Below are 21,084 nucleotides of genomic sequence, written 5' to 3'. Positions count from 1 at the left end.
CTAGTTTGTGTCATGAAACATCTGCAAAAAAACCACTCAGCTCCGAGAGAATCAAGAACCCCCTAGCCTTTTTCTCCTCCTCCTCCTCCTCCTCCTCCTCCTCCTCCTCCTCCTCCTCCTCACCCTCCTATCTGCACACCCTACTTCCTGCTAGAACTGAAGTTGCCACCTAGTTTGTGTCAAGAGCCGAGGTGGCGCAGTGGTTAGGGTGCAGTACTGCAGGCCACTTCAGCTGACTGTTATCTGCAGTTGGGCGGTTCAAATCTCACCGGCTCAAGGTCGACTCAGCCTTCCATCCTTCCGAGGTGGGTGAAATGAGGACCCAGACTGTGAGGGCGATAATGCTGACTCTGTAAACCGCTTAGAGAGGGCTGAAAGCCCTATGAAGCGGTATATAAGTCTAACTGCTATTGCTATTGCTATGAAACATCTGCAAGAAAACCACTCAGCTCCGAGAGCACCAAGGAGCCCTCATTTCAACTGTGAGCTACCACTATCCTCCTTTATTGCTTCCTCTGATCTTTCAAAGCCATTCCCTAAGTGCTGTGCCACCCTCTATAGCTGAAGAGATTTCACTGGGTATGAATCTTTCTTTAAAAAAAAAAAGTTTCTAATATTTACTGCGGGGCATTAAACCTCGGCGTCCATTCAAAAATGACACCCTCCCCCCTTTCCTTGCGCAAAGAAACTTCAAAGGATTCGTGACTTGGCAAAGATTCGATTTACATCTGTGTCCTTTCTCTCCACGCAACCCATCCACTCTCCATAATGTTCTTTTCACCGTGTTCTTTTTTCCTAACCAAGAAGCAGCTGGCGAGTCGAGCCAAATAAATAAATAAATGGCTCAAAACATATTGAGCACGCTTTTTTTTTCTCTTTTATCCTACTGCAGTGTTTCTCAACCTTGGCAACTTGAAGATGTCTGGACTTCAACTCCCAGAATTCCCCAGCCAGCGAAGTTGAACAGAGTTGAAGTCCGGACATCTTCAAGTTGCCAAGGTTGAGAAACACTGTTCTAGAGTCTCAGCATCTAAATAGAATAGAGCAGAGCAGAGCAGAGCAGAACAGAACAGAGAAGAATAGAATAGAATAGAATAGAATAGAATAGAATAGAATAGAATAGAGCAGAGCAGAGCAGAGCAGAGCAGAGAAGAACATAATAGAATAGAATAAAATAGAGCAGAGCAGAGCAGAACAGAGAAGAATAGAATAGAATAGAATAGAATAGAATAGAATAGAATAGAATAGAATAGAATAGAATAGAATAGAATAGAATAGAATAGAATAGAGCAGAGCAGAACAGAGAAGAACATAATAGAATAGAATAGAGACTAAAGTGGAAGGAAATTCAATCTCAATAAAGGAGAATATTTGCAGCTCAGGGTTGAAATGGTGCTCTCTGAGCTTGCTTGTTTTCTTGCAGACATTTCGTAACCCAACTAGGTAACATCATCAGTCTGTGTTGTTGCCCAGTGATGACATTACCTACCATAGTTTGCCAAAAAAAAAACAAAAAAAAAAAACCCAAGCTCAGAGAGCACCAAGGACCTCTCAACTCAACCCCAATTTCTCTCTCTCCCTCCCTCCCTCCCTTTCTCCCTCCCTCCCTCTTTCTCTCTCTCATCTCCCTATCTCCATCATCCCTTCCTATTCTTCAAGCAGCTAAGCAGCTATGGAGCCAGCTCCTTCACCAGGATAGGAGACCCCAGAATAAGATACAGCAGCAAAAGAGAATATCAGTGAAAAGTACATTATTAGTTAACTCTCAGCCACAAAGGAAGACTTTGGCTAGATCCATTAACAGCTGCAAAACGCCACTCCCGGCTTCCGTATAGGTGCCATTTTGAAGTGTTTAAGGCAGTGTTTCTCAACCTTGGCAACTTGAAGATGTCTGGACTTCAACTCCCAGAATTCCCCAGCCAGCGAACGCTGGCTGGGGAATTCTGGGAGTTGATGTCCAGACATCTTCAAGTTGCCAAGGTTGAGAAACACTGTCCTATTGATTTCGCCGGGATAGTTTCTAAGCACAGATTTGAAGTCTGAGATGATTCATTCCAAAGTGCTTAATTTTGGCTTCATCTGTGCCAGCCCCTTGCCTCTGTTGTCTGACCCTCCGTGAAAAGAAAAGAAAGGAAAGGGAAAAAGAAATATCTCTAGTTGTAGCAAATTCCGAGCAGAGATTATGTGTAATTTGTACTTAAGGTGAATTTGTTCACAGATGTGCATGGACCTTGATGTTTGCCTAAAAACCTTGACGTGGGTCTCCACTCATTCGTTGCGTAGAGCAGCTGACGGATACATTTATTGGATTCATATACTTTGCCCAACTTTATTGCGAAGCTCATATTAACTTGAGGCAGAAATCAGCCTGGGAAAATACTGATGCTGCCTGCTGTTCGTTTGAATCATGAGTCTCGTGGTCTCTTGTTCTGATTTTCTCTGTCAGTGATTCCGAATGCTTTTCTTTTCCTCTGAGTAAGAAAACTCAATTGCAACTCTAAAAGGTAAAGTTAAAGGTTCCCCTCGCACATGTGCTAGTCATTCCTGACTCTAGGGGGCGGTGCTCATCTCCGTTTCAAAGCCGAAGAGCCAGCGCTGTCCAAAGACGTCTCCGTGGTCATGTGGCCGGCATGACTCAATGCCGAAGATGCACAGAAACGCTGTTCCCTTCCCACCAAAGGTGGTTCCTATTTTTCTACTTGCATTTTTACGTGCTATCGAACTGCTAGGTTGGCAGAAGCTGGGACAAGTAACAGGAGCTCACTCCATTACGCGGCGCTAGGGATTCAAACCGCCGAACTGCCAAACTTTCTGACTGACAAGCTCAGCATCTTAGCCACTGAGCCACCTTCTGAAGAAAAGTTGAACCCAAAAGAAGCTTCTTTAAATGATAGATAAAGGTGGACCCCCAAAAAGTTTATATTTCTCCATCTTAACACACTTGGCTTAACTACATACTGTATATAGAATACATTCTTCACACACCATTTTTTTTTTAAACCACCCTTTCTTTTCACAGAACACGAAAACCTGATAAATATCTCCAAAAGAGAGCAATTACTTGTTCTCAATACATTTTGGGGATCTTCAATGGAATTTAAAATAAATGGTACGGCAGAAAAGTAATCACCTCCTTAAAATGCAGTAGTTTTGACGTTCCAACAGAGAACAATTTCATTATTCATTCCTCCCAGACAGAAAATCTTTCCCTTTCTAACCAAACTGCATATTTTAAGGAACGCAGCTGAGATTTTTGAGGTGAAAATACATTTTAGTCCTTTGTCGGCGAGACTTAAGTTCAGATGAGCTGCTTATGCGAGAACTGTATTTTAATTTTGCAAACCTTCATTTTTGCAAAAAACGAAGCTTGAGGATGTTCCCCTGTTCTTTCATTTTTTGACAGCGTATTTGTCTTCTTAGCAGGCTAGTGTTACAAGGCATTATATCCCCAAATCCAAAGGGCCATTATTAGTGGTTATTATTAGTGGTTCTTGAAGCTTTATACATGACTCACTTTCCTAGCGATTTCAATAATGTATTAATTTTACAAGCAATTAAGAACAGCGCTCTCTCCTTTCGTGACACAGTTCTCAAAAAATAAAAGATCGCATCCAATTATGTCGTGAAGGTAATTTTGAGCTACGAGCTTCAAAAAAAAAAACTTCCCACCATTGATAAAACCAAGTCGCATTTCCACAATTATCCCAGCGTTTCATCAGTAGTAAAATAAAAGGAAATTGGTATAAAATTATTTGTGTATTTAATTACAGTGCTGAGCAACAAGGGGTTGTGTTTCCATGGAGCGAGGGAGACGTGTTGGAAATAAATAATCAATATAAAAATAAAAGGCAGCTTCAAAGCAGCAGAATAAAACCATAAAAAAGCAACATAGAACATGTAATTATGAGTTATGAATTATGGCCCGAATCACAATTGGGACCTGAATTTCCATCAATAGGAAAGTTACTCAGTGGCTCGTGACCAATTTTGCAATCTTTTTTGCCATCGTTGTTAAGCGAATTGCTGCCGTTATTAAGTGAGTCATGAGGCCATTAAGTGAATATGGCTCCCCCACGACTTTGCTTGTTGAAAGCTGGCTAGGAAGTTCATGAATGGTAATCACATTACCTTCCTTCTCTTCTTCCCTCCCTCCACCCTTCCCTCCCTCCCTCCATCTCTCCCTGCTTCCCCGCCTCTCTCCACCCTTCTCTCCCATCCTCCCTCCCTTCTTCTCTCCCTGTCTCCCTCCACCCTTCCCTCCCTCCCTCTCTTCCCTCCCTCTCTTCCTCTCTTCCTTCCTTCTTTCTTTTCCTCCTTCCCTCCCTCCCTTTCTTTTCCCCCCCCTTCTTTCAATTCCTAAATCACTTGCAAGCCGTAAGCTCTTGGCACCCTCCAAAGACAATTGCAAAAGATATAAGCATAAAATGTCCCCAATATAATAGTACAATAGTTCTCCAAAATTAAAAACAGTAACTTAAAAGCAAGATAAGCATATCTGGGCTCCTTTCTCAATAAATTAAACTGAAAGGTTCCTGCATTACTTCCAGAACAGGGGCATCAAACTCGATTTTATTGAGGGCTGCATTAGGGTTGTGTTTGACATCAGAGTCCTGGGGGGGGGGATAGGGTGTGGCCAGGAGACAGGTGTAGTCAGTGGTCAGGGTGGATGTGACATGGGGCTCATGTCGAGGGCACCTGTGATGACCAAGTGCTAAAGCAGGACTTCCCTAAGATCCTCCCTCACTCTCATTATAATCTTCTTTCCTTCCTTCCTTCTTTCTTTCCTTCCTTCCTTCCTTCTTTGCTTCCTTCTCTTCTTTTTAGCAATAGCAGTTAGCAGTTAGACTTATATACCGCTTCATAGGGCTTTCAGTCCTCTCTAAGCGGTTTACAGAGTCAGCATATCGCCCCCCCCACAATCTGGGTCCTCATTTTACCCACCTCGGAAGGATGGAAGGCTGAGTCAACCTTGAGCCGGTGAGATTAGAACCGCTGAACTGCAGATAACAGTCAGCTGAAGTGGCCTGCAGTACTGCACCCTAACCACTGCACCACCTCGGCTCTTATAAAGGAAGCATTGGCAAGGGAATAGGTGGGACTGGCCAGGCTTTGCCAAATTAGCAATAGCAATAGCAGTTAGACTTATCTACCGCTTCATAGGGCTTTCAGCCCTCTCTAAGCGGTTTACAGAGTCAGCATATCGCCCCCAACAACAATCCGGGTCCTCATTTTACCCACCTCGGAAGGATGGAAGGCTGAGTCAACCTTGAGCCGGTGAGATTTGAACAGCCTTCCGGAAGTTCCGGAAGGCTGGAAATGGGCCCATTTCTAACCTCCGGAGCCCAGAGGAGACTGTTTTTGCCCTCCCAAAGGTTCAAGGAAAGCCTCCGGAGCCTGGGGAGGGCAAAAATGTCCCCCACCCCGCCATGGTGCAGGAGGCTGAGTAGGCCACACCCACTATGGCCACACCCACTATGGCCACACCCACCCTGCAACCGGGCAATAGCAGTAGACTTATATACCGCTTCATAGGCCTTTCAGGCCTCTCTAAGCGGTTTACAGAGAGTCAGCATATTGCCCCCAACAATCTGGGTCCTCATTTTACCCACCTCGGAAGGATGGAAGGCTGAGTCAACCCTGAGCCGGTGAGATTTGAACCGCTGACCTGCTGATCTAGCAGTAGCCTGCAGTGCTGCATTTAACCACTGCGCCACCTTGGCTCTCAGAGAACCAGTAGCTAAAATTTTTGAATCCCACCCCTGCTTCCAAAACTACCATTCCTGAAATCTTTGAAATTCCTTTTCTTGAATAATTGAACATACATAAAAGAAAGAGGTGGACTTCTCTACTCGCCACCAAAATGAAATAAAGTTGCTCCTGATTTCTGTGCAAAATTCACATGCTAAGGATTCTTCCCCCTCAAAGGAAAGCATTTTTTTTAAAAAGAATAATCCAGTTCCTTTTTTTTCCCCTGTAAGGAAAAGGCGGCGGGTTGAGAGACAATGGCTACCTCTATCTGCAGATTTTGCTGGCTCTCCATTTGCATTTAAAAGGCCCAACAGTACAATTCCAATTTCTTTTAATTACGACCGTGTGGCGCCTGAATCTCGAATGCAAGACTGCATTTTTTTTTAAATTCCAGGGCTTGCAACGTTTCGCGAGATAGGACGAACCGAACGCAGAAGGGCAAGTCAATTCAAAAATGATGAAAAATCAACCACTAGCTCTGGGTTTTTTTTCCCCAAAGGATCATAAAGTTAGAAAGCATGAACAAAATTAATTAGGTAACGAAAACATCGACAGGAATGCCTTCAGAAATGCTTCCTTATCTGAAAGTCTTTTAAAAAAATGTATTGGAAAAATGACAGCGAGCAATCTTTTCTCTCAAAATGCCAGAACAATTGAACTCTGAACATCATCATCGTATGCCATGATTTCTCCCACCCGTAAACAATGGAAAATGACTGAATTGTGTTAGCAAATCAGGAATCATCAAATCTTCTCCCATTAAATTGCTATTATAAAATCTACAATCTACATGTTCAGCTCCATTTCCACTTGTGGGAATACTTTTCAATATTCCAATATTCCCTTAAAATGATAAACAAGGAATAATGTGAGGAAATAAAGTGATGGATTACTTGATAAAATATTTAACGTTGCATTTTAGTCCGTGCATTACAGCTGCTAGTTCTGCTTCCTAAAATACAAACAGAAGTATCTACGTACATACCGTTTCTGTAGTATACAACAAAAAGTATACTACAGGTTTTTTAATACAGGTCAATCCTCAATTTACAACCAAAACTGAGTCCAAAATTTCTGGGGCTAAGCGAGACATTTGTTAAGAGTGTTTCGCTCCATTTTGCAACCTTTCCTGCCACCGTTGTTAAGCGAATCACTGCAATTGTTACATAGTGACATGGTCCTTAAGTGAATCCGGTTTCACCATTGACTTTGCTTCTCAGAATGTCGCAAAAAAAAGGGATCACGTGACCCCAGGACATAAATATGAGCCAGTTAGCAAACATCTGATTTTTGATCAGGTGACCGTGGAGATACACTCATGTCACTTATTGTAGTGCCGTTGTAACTTCAAATGGTCACTAAATGAACTGTTGTAAGTGGCTGACTGACTGACTACTTGTAACCTTGTTAGTCTCAAAAGATAGACTGTTGATTGATTGAAAGAATCTTGCAAAATTGACAAATGCTGCAAAACTGACTCAGATTCTCAAAATCTGGGTATTCTTGTCTGAAATTCTCCGACAAACTCACAAAAAACAAGGATTTAATAGCTGCCAGCTGATGTAAGGTTGTAAAACTGTGAATGGTAAGCTGATGCAATGAGGATGATTCAGCAATACATGTATAGCCAGTTTAAGGCTCTGGGGGACTCCACACAAGTCATTTCCTGTTTTAAGAGGTGTCTATATATAGGTGGACATTAGAGGGCGTCATTCTCTCTCGTCGTGTATCTCATTTCTCTCCTTGTGCCCATAGTTGAATGGTAAGGGTTTTATCTACCAGGTGTATGCCTGTATATACGTGTATATAAATCACTATTAATTGTCTAAAGGCTCGGTGTGCTGTGTGCAGTGTTTTGCTCCTGGGATTATCTCATTATAATGGCCAAGCTGCCAAAACTGTGACAGATCATGTTGACGAAAAGTAAACATTTTCCATTGTTTGCAACGTGGAATGAATGTTAGGCTCAAATGTTTATTTTCTCCGTTTTCTGAAAGTTCATCACAAACAATAACTTGGGCGAAGTGGAAACCTCAGCAATTTTTTCCCTCCAGCCCTCCTATTTATAATGGCAATCCGAAAGAATTCCGAGATAATCTCCTTTAATCAGTTCTATACAGTCAGTCCGTTATCCTAAGACAAGAGAAAGAAAGCATGGCCAATTGTCAACAGATGACAAGCAAAGTAGTGGGGGGGGGGAACCCCCATTTTGGAGAGCTTCCTTTTGTTCCAAACATAATGTATACAAATGAAAACAAGAGCTGGAATGATATCGCTTGAGTGAGAATTAGAAGCAAAAGAAGGGAAGATAAATAAAAATAAAAGACTCCCATCATTAGTACAACTGACAAATTTCGGGCCGATTACTTCATTTGTTACAAGGATGTCAGATCCTTGCTGATTAAGAAGGCTGGAATATATATTCAAGTTTCCCTTTTTAAAAAAAAAATAGATGTGCTAACGTCGCTGAAATAAAGAACACAGCACACGTCTCCAGGGTTGAAGAAAAGGATTTGATTTATTTAGTTACCAGCTGATAACCCGGAGTTGCACGGGTATTTATTTATAGGGGGGAAATGTCCAGACCAAACGTAATTGCTAACGTTGGATTTTCCCCCTTACCAGAGGGAGCCCCCTTGTGGAGTACTGTGAAGCTGTTACCATGGCAACTCCACTGCACTGTACAGTAGAAGCCATTTTAAGGCACAACAGGCTGTATCTTAACAGAAACAAACACCCTGAGGGGCGTTAGGGGTGTCTTACCCCCACAATATTTGTTTCCAGAGATTAAGTCATCTGTGTATACATATATACACAGTATATACATACACACACACACACACACACACACATACACATACATATACATATACACATATATATATATATGAAAGCAATAACCCCTGGGGACAAAAGCTATTCAGACAAGCCGCTTGATGTCTAAGGAGATTCTCAGTCAACCAGGCCATGGTTGTTCCAAAGGTAACTTAGACTTTTCCTCAGTTGTTTTTTTTCCTTGAAAATGTTTCGCTTCTCATCCAAGAAGCTTCTTCAGTTCTGAAGCTTCTTCAGCTTCTGAAGTCAGAACTGAAGAAGCTTCTCGGGTGAGAAGTGCAATGTTTTCAAGGAAAGAACCAAGAAAGTCCAGTTGTGCCTTTAAATGGCTTCTAACGTACTGCCGTAAAGTGGCTTCTACTGTACAGCGCAGTGGAGTTGCCATGGTAACGGCTTCACAGTACGCCACAAGGGAGCTCCCTCTAGTAAGGGGGAAAAGCCAACATTAGCAATTACGTTTGGTCCGGACACTTCCCCCCTATCAATCAATACCTGGGCAATTTCAGGTTATCGACTAGTTACTAATAATTGTATTTGTTCAATTCTGCCCTGCATTAAATGACACACTTCATGTTTGTGTGTGCTGTGCACGCAATATTTTTTACACAATTTTCACTGTCCATATGTTGCTGTAATAGTTTTGGTTTAGTTTAGTTTCAATAGTTTTATTATTATTTGGATTTCTTTTCCTTTCTACGATCTTGTAGTCCCCATTTATTTGAAGTATTCAGATTATTCTTAAAACGTAATGTTTCTTTCCAAATTTATTTTAGACCCTGGGATTTGTATTTCTCTAAATCCAGACATAACCAAAGTCCATCTAAACATAAGCCCCAAATTTTACCAATAATGTAACCATCCCTGTTCTCTAAATTAATTTAAAGAACATAATTTTCAGTTATAATTTACACCTATCCTTTGTATATAACATACCAGCAACGGGGAAAAAAACACCCCACTGAATAGTTATCGTTACTACGAATTAAAGCCTTTGCTCAGATCAAAAATCCAATTTCACAGCACTAGGAATAAAATAAAAAATATTAAAGCAGAAATACCCAAACTGTATTAAAAAGGCTAACCCTGCTGAACATTGATTAACTATCAAGAGCAGACAAACGGCATCCCGAGAGCGTTAACAGAAAAATAAACCGAACCAAAAGACAAAACCTTTTGCAAGACAAATTCCTTTCCTCCAGAAACAGCCCTTGTGTGTTATAAACAAACAATTGCAAAAGAAACTGTGCCAAAGTTTTGGAACTCAATATCGCCTCTGTATATCCGTTTTCAGCCGTTAAAGGAACTCAAGAAATTCTCGTTACCTTCTTCTCCTTAATCTGTCGCTGTTATCGCAACGTTTAGGCCACGAAATACACAGGTAGCATTTTAACTTGTGACTGTAAACTGAGTGTGCAATTAGGGTGGCAAGTTAAGCAGATCACCGTACGATCTTCTTTGCGGTGGGCGTTAAGCAAGCCCTGCGGTCATTAGATCAACATTTGGTCGTTAAACGAACCCATTGCACCCAATGAGTGTCTTTTGCCAGAAGCGCAAGCTGGATTTTGGGTTTTTTTTAAAAGTGGTTTTTTTGGGGGGGGATTAAAAGAAAAGTCGCAAATTACGGTCACGTGACTACAGAATGCTGCAAATGATCGTAAATGCAGTACAGGTGTCACACTTTTTGGATTAAAAGAAAAGTCACAAATTACGGTCACATGGCTACAGAATGCTGCAAATGATCGTAAATGCAGTACAGGTGTCACGCGTGCAAAATCGGATCACATAAGCTTTGAAATTGGTTCATCCGTAGCCCTGGGGAAGCCCATTGTGATTTCACACAACCACTAAACAATTGGCCACAGGTCAAGGATCACTGACCACAAATCTGGCCTTAGGTTCTGGCTCAGTTTACCTTCCCAATGAGCAACCATCGTACATTCCTTTTTATAGTTAAGACCACAAAGGAGAATGAAAGAGGGAAGTTGATTGGACCAGATAAAAGTAAACTCCCCTTTGCATGGGAAATCAGTTACATGTGGTCAAACATGTTCCATCCCATAATATCACCCATGTGCATTGGAGTGAGCTCTGACATCAGAAGGGGCGTAAATTGATCAGGAAAAAGGTTATTTGGACTTCACAAAGGAGATAAACCGGACCTCAATTTGTACTAACAAACTTTTTTCCTTATCTGGCCTCCAGCCTGTTTATCAGTTTAGGAATGTTAAAAGCTAATAAACTTGAACATCGTTTTGTTTTTTTTTAAAGAGAAAATAAATCAAATTAAAGTACAAAGTAACTATGTTACTTAGCAAGTTGCAAAATCCATGTCATGTGCACCTCGCTACCTGTAAGCAAATAATATCGGTCAGTGGTGAAATTCGATTTTTTTTTACTACCGGATCTGTGGGCGTGGCTTGGTGGGCATGGCAGGGGAAGGATACTGCAAAATCTCCCTTCCCTCCCCACTCCAGGGGAAGGATACTGCAAAATCTCCCTTCCCTCCCCACTCCAGGGGAAAGGATACTGCAAAATCTCCATTCCCTCCCCACTCCAGGGGAAGGATACTGCAAAATCTCCGTTCCCTTCCCACTCCAGGGGAAAGGATACTGCAAAATCTCCGTTCCCTTCCCACTCCAGGGGAAAGGATACTGCAAAATCTCTGTTCCATCCCCACTCCTGGGGGAAAGGATACTTCAAAATCTCCGTTCCCTCCCCACTCCAGGGGAAGGATACTGCAAAATCCCCATTCTCTCCCTACTCCCGGGGAAGGATACTGCAAAGTCCCCATTCCCACCCCACTCCAATCCCCATTCCCTCCCCACTCCTGGGGGAAGGATACTGCAAAATCTCTGTGCCTTCCCCACTCCTGGGGAAAGGATACTGCAAAATCTCCGTTCCCTCCCCACTCCTAGGGGAAGGATATTGCAAAATCTCCATTCCTTCCCCACTCCTAGGGGAAGGATACTGCAAAATCTCCGTTCCCTCCCCACTCCTAGGGGAAGGATATTGCAAAATCTCCGTTCCCTCCCCACTCCTAGGGGAAGGATACTGCAAAATCTCCGTTCCCTCCCCACTCCTAGGGGAAGGATATTGCAAAATCTCCATTCTTTCCCCACTCCTAGGGGAAGGATACTGCAAAATCTCCATTCTTTCCCCACTCCAGGGGAAGGATATTGCAAAATCCCCATTCCCTCCCCACTCCTGGGGCCAGCTAGACGTGGCATTTCCCGGTTCTCTGAACTACCCAAAATTTCCGCTACCGGTTCTCTCCAGAACCTGCCTGAATTTCACCCTTGATGTCGGTCAACCTTAGACAGCCATGGGATCTGTTGCCGTGATAATACAGTCTAAGTACTTTGAGCACTTTCGAGTAATTTGCACGGCTGTGAGATCTTCCTCATTTTTGCACGTAGTTAAGCTGTAATATTATCAATTCAGCTTTCCTGAAAACCGCATGGTGGGTTTTCAAGGGCAAGTCAAGTTAGAAACAGAGCTGAGAACGGGTCTCTCTCACACACACACCCCTCTCAACACAACGACGCCAGGCAACTGCAGCGGTACTCCGTGGCCGAAAGCAGCCTCAGGTAGCAATCTCACCTACGCAGGTTGGTTGCGTTTCTCAAAAGCTATTTTTAAAAAATGTTCATTAAATAAGGCCATTGCGTTGCAGGATGACCTTTCCAACGAAGTCACGTTGTTCTGAAAATGCAGAAAAAGTGGGCTTGTTTTTCTCCAGTTGTTTGGCTAGACTAAAGTAGTGAAAAGGGAACCAGAGGAGACATAATAGCAGCCTTCCAATATTTGAGGGGCTCCTAATTTCCAAACTATTTTGCCAAGCACCAGGAGGCAAGACAGAGAAACAATGGATGGAAACTAACCAAAGGAGAGACGCAACCTGGGATTCAGGAGAAACTTCCTGACAGTGAGGAGAATTAACCCGTGGGAACAGAAGTTGCCCCCAGAAGTTGTGAACGCTTCGTCACTGGAGGTTTTTAAGAAGAGATTGGACCACCATTTGTCTGGAATGGTGCGTGATCTCCTGCCTGAAGAGGGGGTTGGACTAGAAGACCTCCAAGGTCCCTTCCAGCTCTGTTATTCTATGATTTTGTGTAGCCATTAGATAATGGGTACTTGAGAGACCGCCTACTGCCAATTACCTCCACTAGACCAATAAGATCCCATAGACTAGGCCTCCTCCGAATTCCATCAGCCGGCCAATGCCGGCTGGCGACTACCCGGAGGAGGGCCTTCTCTGTGGCTGCTCCGACCCTCTGGAACGAACTCCCCGTGGAGATTCGTACCCTCACCACCCTCCAGGCCTTCCGCAGAGCCCTTAAAACCTGGCTGTTCCAACAGGCCTGGGGCTAAAGACTTGCAGCCCCACTTCGAATGGTATGATTGTTGTGCTTTTTAATTGTGTATGGTTTTTATGTTTTGTAACTTGTCTGTTTTTCCCCTCCCTTGAGTTGTGAGCCGCCCTGAGTCCCTTTCAGGGAAAAGGGCGGCATACAAATAAAGCAAAATGAAAAAAAAAATGAAATGAATGAATCCAACTTTCCCATCTGCAACAACTCGAGGTTCGTCACAGTCCTCCTTTTGGGGTTTGGGGGTCTTTTAAGCAGCAAGGTGGCGTGGTGGCTTTGCAGCACCCCTTCATAGGAGCAAACAGGATTTTTTTTATTTATTACATTTTTTTTTATTAAACACACATTAAAACATTGGACCCAGTGTAACCGTCCTGGCAATGCTTTTGCCATACATACTAGAATGTGAAGTTAAATATTATGACCACCATGCTTATTTACAATTGGTCTCTTCAGTATTTACAAATATAAGGAAATCGTACTTCCATCCAGGGTTTATTTATTTAATTTTGTCTATAATCAGAGCATGTGTCGTAAAGCTAGTGAAGGCAGCGGGGAGGTCGGGTGCAAACAACTCCTTTTGTTTCTGCCTCCCACAGAGGATGAATTCATGATTTATGTTCCTTGTTCCCAGCCTGTCAGAGCCGATAGAAACATTTACAGTTTAAGATGCTTAGCTGTTCTGCAATGCTCCAAAGGACATTTGAAGTGCTTCCCTTCCGACGATTAAAGCAGCCCTCTTAAGGCTCCCACAACTGTGCTGAAAACTTTGTTCAATTGTCGTTGTGCACTGAGGGATGCACAGCTACCCCACTTTACAGTGCAAAGTGTTTCCTTAACTAAGAATGTGGATAGCAATAGCAATAGCAATAGCAGTTAGACTTATATACCGCTTCATAGGGCTTTCAGCCCTCTCTAAGCGGTTTACAGAGTCAGCATATTGCCCCCAACAATCCGGGTCCTCATTTTACCCACCTCGGAAGGATGGAAGGCTGAGTCAACCCTGAGCCGGTGAGATTTGAACAGCCGAACTGCAGAACTGCAGTCAGCTGAAGTAGCCTGCAGTGCTGCATTTAACCACTAAGCCACCTTGGCTCTAAGTAGGTAGTCCTAGGTAGTCCTTGACTTACGACTTAGGTAGTCCTCGACTTACGACTTACGACAATTGAGCCCAAGCCTTTTGTTGCTACGCGACACATTTATGGAGTTTTGCCCCATTTTACAACCTTCCTTGCCACCGTTGTTAAGTGAATAACTGCAGTTAAGTTAGCCACGTGGTTGTTAAGTAAATCTGGCTTCCTCGTTGACTTTGCTTAATAGAGTCGGAAGTGTTAGGTAAGCTCCCCATTGGGAGAGCGAGTACGTTCAGCGAAGCGTTGTGAGAGTTGTGTTGGAGAACACACAAACCAGCATATAGAGACACTGCAGTTTAAATAGGCTTCTACTTTCGTGGAAATAGAGGTATCAGAGTCCATCAAACAGTCCAAGTCATACACGTCAGTCAATCATCAACGTCTTTCAGTTAAGGGGTAATTGAACTAACATAGTCCAGTATCATATAATCAGTTCACTACTCAAAGTTTGCTAGCAGTTGCAAAACTTACAATAGCTCACGGCACTTTCTAACAGTTTCCAAAAACACTCAGATCAGATCAGCCCATCATCTAACGAAACAGAGAGCTAACAGTCATTCTGGCTCCCTCTTATGGCCGATTGAGGAAACAGCGACCAATCACATTTTACAGTATGATTTAAAGAAACAGGTACAACATTGTTACATGATTTATATAGCAATAGCAGTTAGACTTATATACCGCTTCCTAGGGCTTTCAGCCCTCTCTAAGCGGTTTACAGAGTCAGCATATTGCCCCCAACAACAATCTGGGTCCTCCTTTTACCCACCTCGGAAGGATGGAAGGCTGAGTCAACCCTGAGCCTGGTGGGATTTGAACAGCCGAACTGCAGAACTGCAGTCAGCTGAAGTAGCCTGCAGTGCTGCATTTAACCACTGCACCACCTCGGCTCTAACCGTTAGAATTATATTCCTAACAGGAAGGGACCTTGGAGGTCTTCTAGTCCAACCCCTTGCTCAAGCAGGACACTCAATACCATTTCAGACAAATGGCAGTCGAATCTCTTCTTAAAAACCTCACAACCTCTGCTCAGAAGTCACAAAAGGGGATCACGTCACCCTGCAACCGTCGTAAATATGAGTCAGCAAGGGGGTACTGCAGGCCACTTCAGCTGACTGTTATCTGCAGTTCAGCGGTTCAAATCTCACTGGCTCAAGGTTGACTCAGCCTTCCATCCTTCCGAGGTAGGTAAAATGAGGACCCGGATTGTTGGAGGCGATATGCTGACTCTGTAAACTGCTTAGAGAGGGCTGGAAGCCCTGTGAAGCGGTATATAAGTCTAACTGCTATTGCTATTGCTATTTCTGGATTTTGCTCTTTGAAGACGTTTCACTTCTCACCCAAGAAGCTTCTTCAGCTCTTCTGCAGCTTCTCTGCCATTTCAGACAAATGGCCGTCTAATTTCATCTTTAAAAAACCCTCCAGTAGCAAATTCTGGCGGGATGCAAATTAAATCCTAACATTTAGATCTCGAGTGAAGGACGCAGGGGAAAACAGAAGCGATGAGATTTCTTAAGTCCAGTGACCTGATAATGTTGCGAAATGAGCTATTTTAGACTCCTTTTATTTCAAGAGTCTATTTTTAACCACATTTCTTTCCCTTAGCCTAACAACCCCTTTCCCCCCAGTGCTACAGAAGGAGGTTTTAGCTAATTTCCTACGCTAACAAATGCTTTGGTAAAAAATAGCTCTTTTTTCCCCCCAATTTTTTAAAAAAGTAAATATTTCTTACGAAACTTACCTTTCAGATTTAGCTCAGCATAGGTTTTAGAAATCATTCAATGGCTTTTTTTTTAAAGCCTTTGGATTTCTTTAGAGAATTTTGACTATTTTTACGAACCTGGAAAATGCACTCTGTAGATTAGATGCCCGTTAAATGCCAAGAGATTAATGCGTTGCACGCAACATTCATAAAGTAGAGAGCACTGTTTTAATAAAAGGGAATCTTTGCCTTTAGGAGGGGAGGAAAAAAAAAAAGAACCAGCCCTCAATGGACACGAAAGACACTCACACCCAGAGGTGGGTTGCTACCAGTTCGGACCAGTTCAGGAGAACCAGTAGTGTTATTGGGCATAAGTGGGCAAACTGGTAGTGATTGCTGGCTGGCCACGCCCCTGTACTGGCTCGCTCTGACACTTTCCCTGCCTCATCTTCGCCACATGCATCCACACAACTGCCTTCTAGTGCCTACACACAGCAGAGGTGGGTTCCTACCAGTTCGCACCTATTTGGTAGAACCAGTTTGTCAAATCTACCGAACCGGTTAGAAGAGGTTCCACCAGTGGACCCGGAAAGCAGGCCACACCTACAGAAGAGGTTCCAAAAATTTTTGAAACCCACCACTGGTCCTTGGATATGATTATTCTACACTATCATGCTCCTATTTATAAAACTCAGTGCCTCTGTGAAAGGTAAGGATGACTACTGCGTTTGTGGTGCAATCAGAACATTGCGTGTGTTGAAGTTGTTTTAACGCAAACCAAAGGTGCCTTTTAAGAAACAAGTTTACATCCTATTCTTATGCATGCCAGTGCTGTGTGCGAGGTCATTTAAGGTGGTTCTGACAAGTGTCGTCGGCATCTTCATATCCGGCCACATGGGCGGCAAGCCACTCCCATCCGGTCACATGGGGCGGCAAGCCACTCCCACAAAGGAGGCCACGCCCACAGAGTAGGTTCGAACAATTTTTGAAACCCACCACTGACACACAGGTAAGCAGCATGGGGATTACCCAAGGATTCGCAACCACCACCTCCTAAGTGGGATTGAAACCCCCCCCCTGCCTCCTCGATGCACGGGGGCAAAAAGGCGGCAGATTCGTATGCTGCCTGCAAGCTCTGGTGGGGAGGGGGAGCCAAGTGAAAATGCCAGGATCTGCCAGCTGCCTTTAATCTGCAGTTTACTCGTGAGCAAGTTTACTCATGAGCAGGGTGATTGCTGGCTTGCTTCATTTCATTTCATTTCATTTATTATATTTATATGCTGCCCTTTTCCCCCGAAGGGGACTCAGGGCGGCTGACAAATCAAATCTGGGAAGGGGGGGGTACAGACAAAAAATAAAAAACAAACATGACAATACATAATTTAAAAACACACAACAATCATATCATTCGAGACGGGGGCAACAGCTCTTTAGCCCCAGGCCTGTCGGAACAGCCAGGTTTTAACGGCTTTGCAGAAGGCCTGGAGGGTGGTGAGGGTTCGAATCTCCATGGGGAGTTAGTTCCAAAGGGCCGGAGCAGCCACAGAGAAGGCTCTCCTCCGGGTAGTCGCCAGTCGACACTGGCCGGCGGATGGAATTCGGAGGAGGCCTAATCTGTGGGATCTAATGGGTCTTTGGGAGGTAATTGGCAGCAGGCGGTCTCTCAAGTACCCAGGTCCAATACCATGAAGGGCTTTATAAGTGACGACTAGCGCCTTGAAGCGTATCCGAAGACCAATAGGCAGCCAGTGCAGCTCGCGGAGGATAGGTGTTACGTGGGTGAACCGAGGTGCACCCACGATCGCTCGCGCGGCTGCATTCTGGACAAGCTGAAGTCGCTGAATGCTCTTCAAGGGCTGCGCCATGTAGAGCACGTTGCAGTAGTTACTCAGGTGATGCCCCCACCTTCAACCAGAGTTCACAGGCAGTAAACAGAACCACACACTCTTCGAACTCTCCGGCTCTCCTGCACGGTTCAAGTTGCTGCTTTCTTTGTCTTTTAAAAAAAAGTTTTGCACCATATTTTATTTCCCACCTCCAATCCGAAACATAAATTTGCCAAGCCACGCCCACAAAATAAGCCACACCCACAGCACTGGTAGTAAAAAAAAAATTGAAACCCACCCTTGCTCAGACGCAACACATAACTTTGGAAAGTAGGCCGTCGACAATTTATCTGAGGGCTCTCCAGGACGGGGGGAAAAAGAAAATCCATAAACCTGTGCAACAAATCTTGGCGAAATCCTTACCTGTCACGATCTGCTGTCCAGTTAACCCCACCGGTACCATTCCCAGGTTATTCATGGCGGTAGCCCAGGCTGACGGATCAGTGACTGACATGTTCAATTGCGCCGTGTCTATCGCGATGTTCCCCAAGCCATCAGCTGCTGACGGGAGAGAAGCATATTCTGATCAAGAGGATTGCCAGGGTGGGTCAACGGAACCAACGAGAGAAATCGCTTCCATTCTCCCAGCGCCGTTATCTCAGATCGTGTTTTCTCCCATGCCTCTCCCCCCACCCCTTCTCTCCCCATTTTCATCTATGGGGGGGGGGGGAAGTACATCACGGCAGTCAGAAAGCAAAAGAGAAAAAATCCAATATATACAATGTCTGTTGAGACTTAACCCAATAAAGGGCAAAGGTTCCTATGGAAACAAATTCCCAAGGACACTGATAGGTTTTGCGAGAATAATGAGTTTAGCACGGCGAGGAATCGGAGGGGGCACTTGGAAACTTCACCTCTGTTGTGCGTTTCTGACTGGATAGGCCCCTTCGGCAGATTTCACGCCGGTGCTAAAAATCTAGTTTCCTTTTCGGTGTCTGTACAAACTCAATATCAGTTTTGCTGGATTTAGCACCACGCAAATATTCCTCAGGGGTAAAAGGATACAATTGAGCTCGGCAGGACTTGGAAAAATTGGACGGAAAGGATATCAAATCTGCCGGGCGTATCCCGCGTTTTCTGGGCGACACCCAGAAAATATTAACCTCCCATCCTTGACCTCCAAGTGACCTAATGCAATTGGGGTATGTAAGGCACCCCAAATTTTATTGTCTATGGAGAATCTTAATTGTCCGTGGACATAGCTACCCAAAAGTGCTTTTTCAAAAGGCAACTGGACTTTGTTTTTTGTTTTCTATCTCTATCTCTATCTCTATCTCTATCTCTATCTCTATCTCTATCTCTATCTCTATCTCTATCTCTATCTCTATCTCTATCTCTATCTCTATCTCTATCTCTATCTCTATCTCTATCTCTATCTCTATCTCTATCTCTATCTCTATCTCTATCTCTATCTCTATCTCCATATCCATATCCATATCCATATCCATATCCATATCCATATCCATATCCATATCCATCCATACCTATCTATCTATCTATCTATCTATCTATCTATCTATCTATCTATCTATCTATCTATCTATCTATATCTATGTTGTATTTGAGCTGATAAATAAATAAAGGGAGACTAGTATAGTTCTATTTCAAGCTATTTAGCTCTCATCAGCTAGCCATACTGTTCGAATCCCAGTAAGGGTATGGCTAACTGATGAGAGCTAAATAGCTTGAAATAGATCTATACTAGTCTCCCTTTATTTATTTATCAGCTCAAATACAACACAAATGTAATAAAGGTGACAGTAAAAATATTGGGTTTCTATCGTGATGGTCTCTTGTGACGAGCCGATAGACAGATAATAGAAGCAATTAGCTTCCTTCCATAATTGGGGCATACCAGGGGTTGTAACACTAAATATCTATCTATCTATCTATCTATCTATCTATCTATCTATCTATCTATCTATCTATCTATACACACATACATACATACATTACACACATACATACATACATACATACATACATACATACATACATACATACATACATATATATATATATATATATATATATATATATATATAATTTTAATACAAACAATCCATCTTCCATTAAACAGTGTGTCATCTGGGTACAAATGTCTTGTGCTGTAACAATTAAAATTTACAGCCATATTCATTATTTATCTACTCTTAACTTAATGCTGATCTATGTAACATGTCTAATACGGTAACAAGCCTCTTCTTGACTTATTTAATTCTATGGATATGTTTTTCTATATTTCACTAATCTACTTTCATTTCTAACTTTCATATTTATTCTCTATCCATCGGTAAAACAGTTCCCATATAGTATAATATTCTAATATTTTCCTTGGGTTGTTTTTTTTTCTTGCTCATCCAAGAAGCTTCTTCAGTTCTGACCAAAAGATGGAGGGTGGAAGGATTTATATTATATATTTAGATTTCTTGCAGTCATCTGGCCGTTTCTGAGAGTCATTGAGGACACTTGGGAGATTTATCTGTTTATCTATCCATGTGGCCTTAATGACTCTCAGAGAGAGCACTAATAACCAGATGACTGCAAGGAATATAAATCCTTCCATCCTCCATTGTAAAGTCAGAACTGAAGAAGCTTCTGGGATGAGAAGTAAAACGTTTTCAAGGAAAAATGAAGCTTACTTGCCTTTTGAAAAAGCACCTTTGGGACGAATGCAATTATTATTTTAAAAATAAATAAACAAACATTCAGCCAGAACTAGCAAAACAGACATTCACCTGTGCCCATGGTTCCACTGGGTATTTCTCTCAAACGGTGTCCTGACGTACATTGGCTTCTTCATTGGCTAATATATTAACAGCTTGAGAGGCGAAAAGGTCTCTCCATTCCCAGATCCTGGATCCACTTTTATGCTTTGGAAAGAAAGAAAGAAAAAGAGAAGGAGAGAGAGAGAGAAATAAAGGAAGGAAGGAAGGAAGAGACAGAAAGAGAAAGAGAAAGAAAGAAAGAAAGAAAGAAAGAGAAAGAGAAAAAGAAAGAAAGAGAAAAAAGGGAGGGAGGGAGGGAGAAAGGAAGAAAGAGAGAGAGAGAAAGAAAGAAAAAGAGAAAAAAGTAAGAAAGAAAGAGACAGAGAGAGAAAAAAGAAAGAGAGAGAGAGAGAAAGAAAGAAAAAGAGAAAAAAAGAAAGAAAGAAAAAGAAAGAGAAAAAGGGAGGGAGGGAGGGAGGGAGAAAGGAAGAAAGAGAGAGAGAGAAAGAAAAAGAGAAAAAAGTAAGAAAGAAAGAGACAGAGAGAGAAAAAAGAAAGAGAGAGAGAGACAGAAAGAGAAAGAAAGAAAGAAAGAAAGAAAGAGAAAGAGAAAAAGAAAGAAAGAGAAAAAAGGGAGGGAGGGAGAAAGGAAGAAAGAGAGAGAGAGAAAGAAAGAAAAAGAGAAAAGAGTAAGAAAGAAAGAGA

General features: G+C 42.8%; 1 protein-coding gene across 2 annotated transcripts in view; it reads right to left on the bottom strand.

The window, feature by feature from the left end:
* The window catches only part of ENOX1 (ecto-NOX disulfide-thiol exchanger 1), a 295,080-nt gene that overhangs the window by 125,237 nt on the left and 148,759 nt on the right, over nt 1-21,084 (bottom strand). Inside the window, exons 3-4 of one of the 2 annotated variants that reach the window (XM_087726951.1) lie at nt 20,410-20,544; nt 18,035-18,172 (exon numbers count right to left, since the gene is read on the bottom strand). In XM_087726951.1, the coding sequence (XP_087583077.1) occupies nt 18,035-18,172; nt 20,410-20,419 (148 nt within the window). In that variant the 5' untranslated portion in view covers nt 20,420-20,544. The remainder of the gene's footprint in view (nt 1-18,034; nt 18,173-20,409; nt 20,545-21,084) is intronic. The other variant, XM_087726952.1, reaches the window with a different exon arrangement.

This window comes from Thamnophis sirtalis, unplaced genomic scaffold (assembly GCF_051295495.1).
Source record: "Thamnophis sirtalis isolate CommonGarterSnake01/CBP01778 unplaced genomic scaffold, rThaSir2_p1.2 scaffold_12, whole genome shotgun sequence".
NCBI classification, from domain to species: Eukaryota; Metazoa; Chordata; class Lepidosauria; order Squamata; family Natricidae; genus Thamnophis; species Thamnophis sirtalis.
Note: the sequence above shows the minus strand (reverse complement) of the source record. Positions and strands in the feature narration are given on the sequence as shown.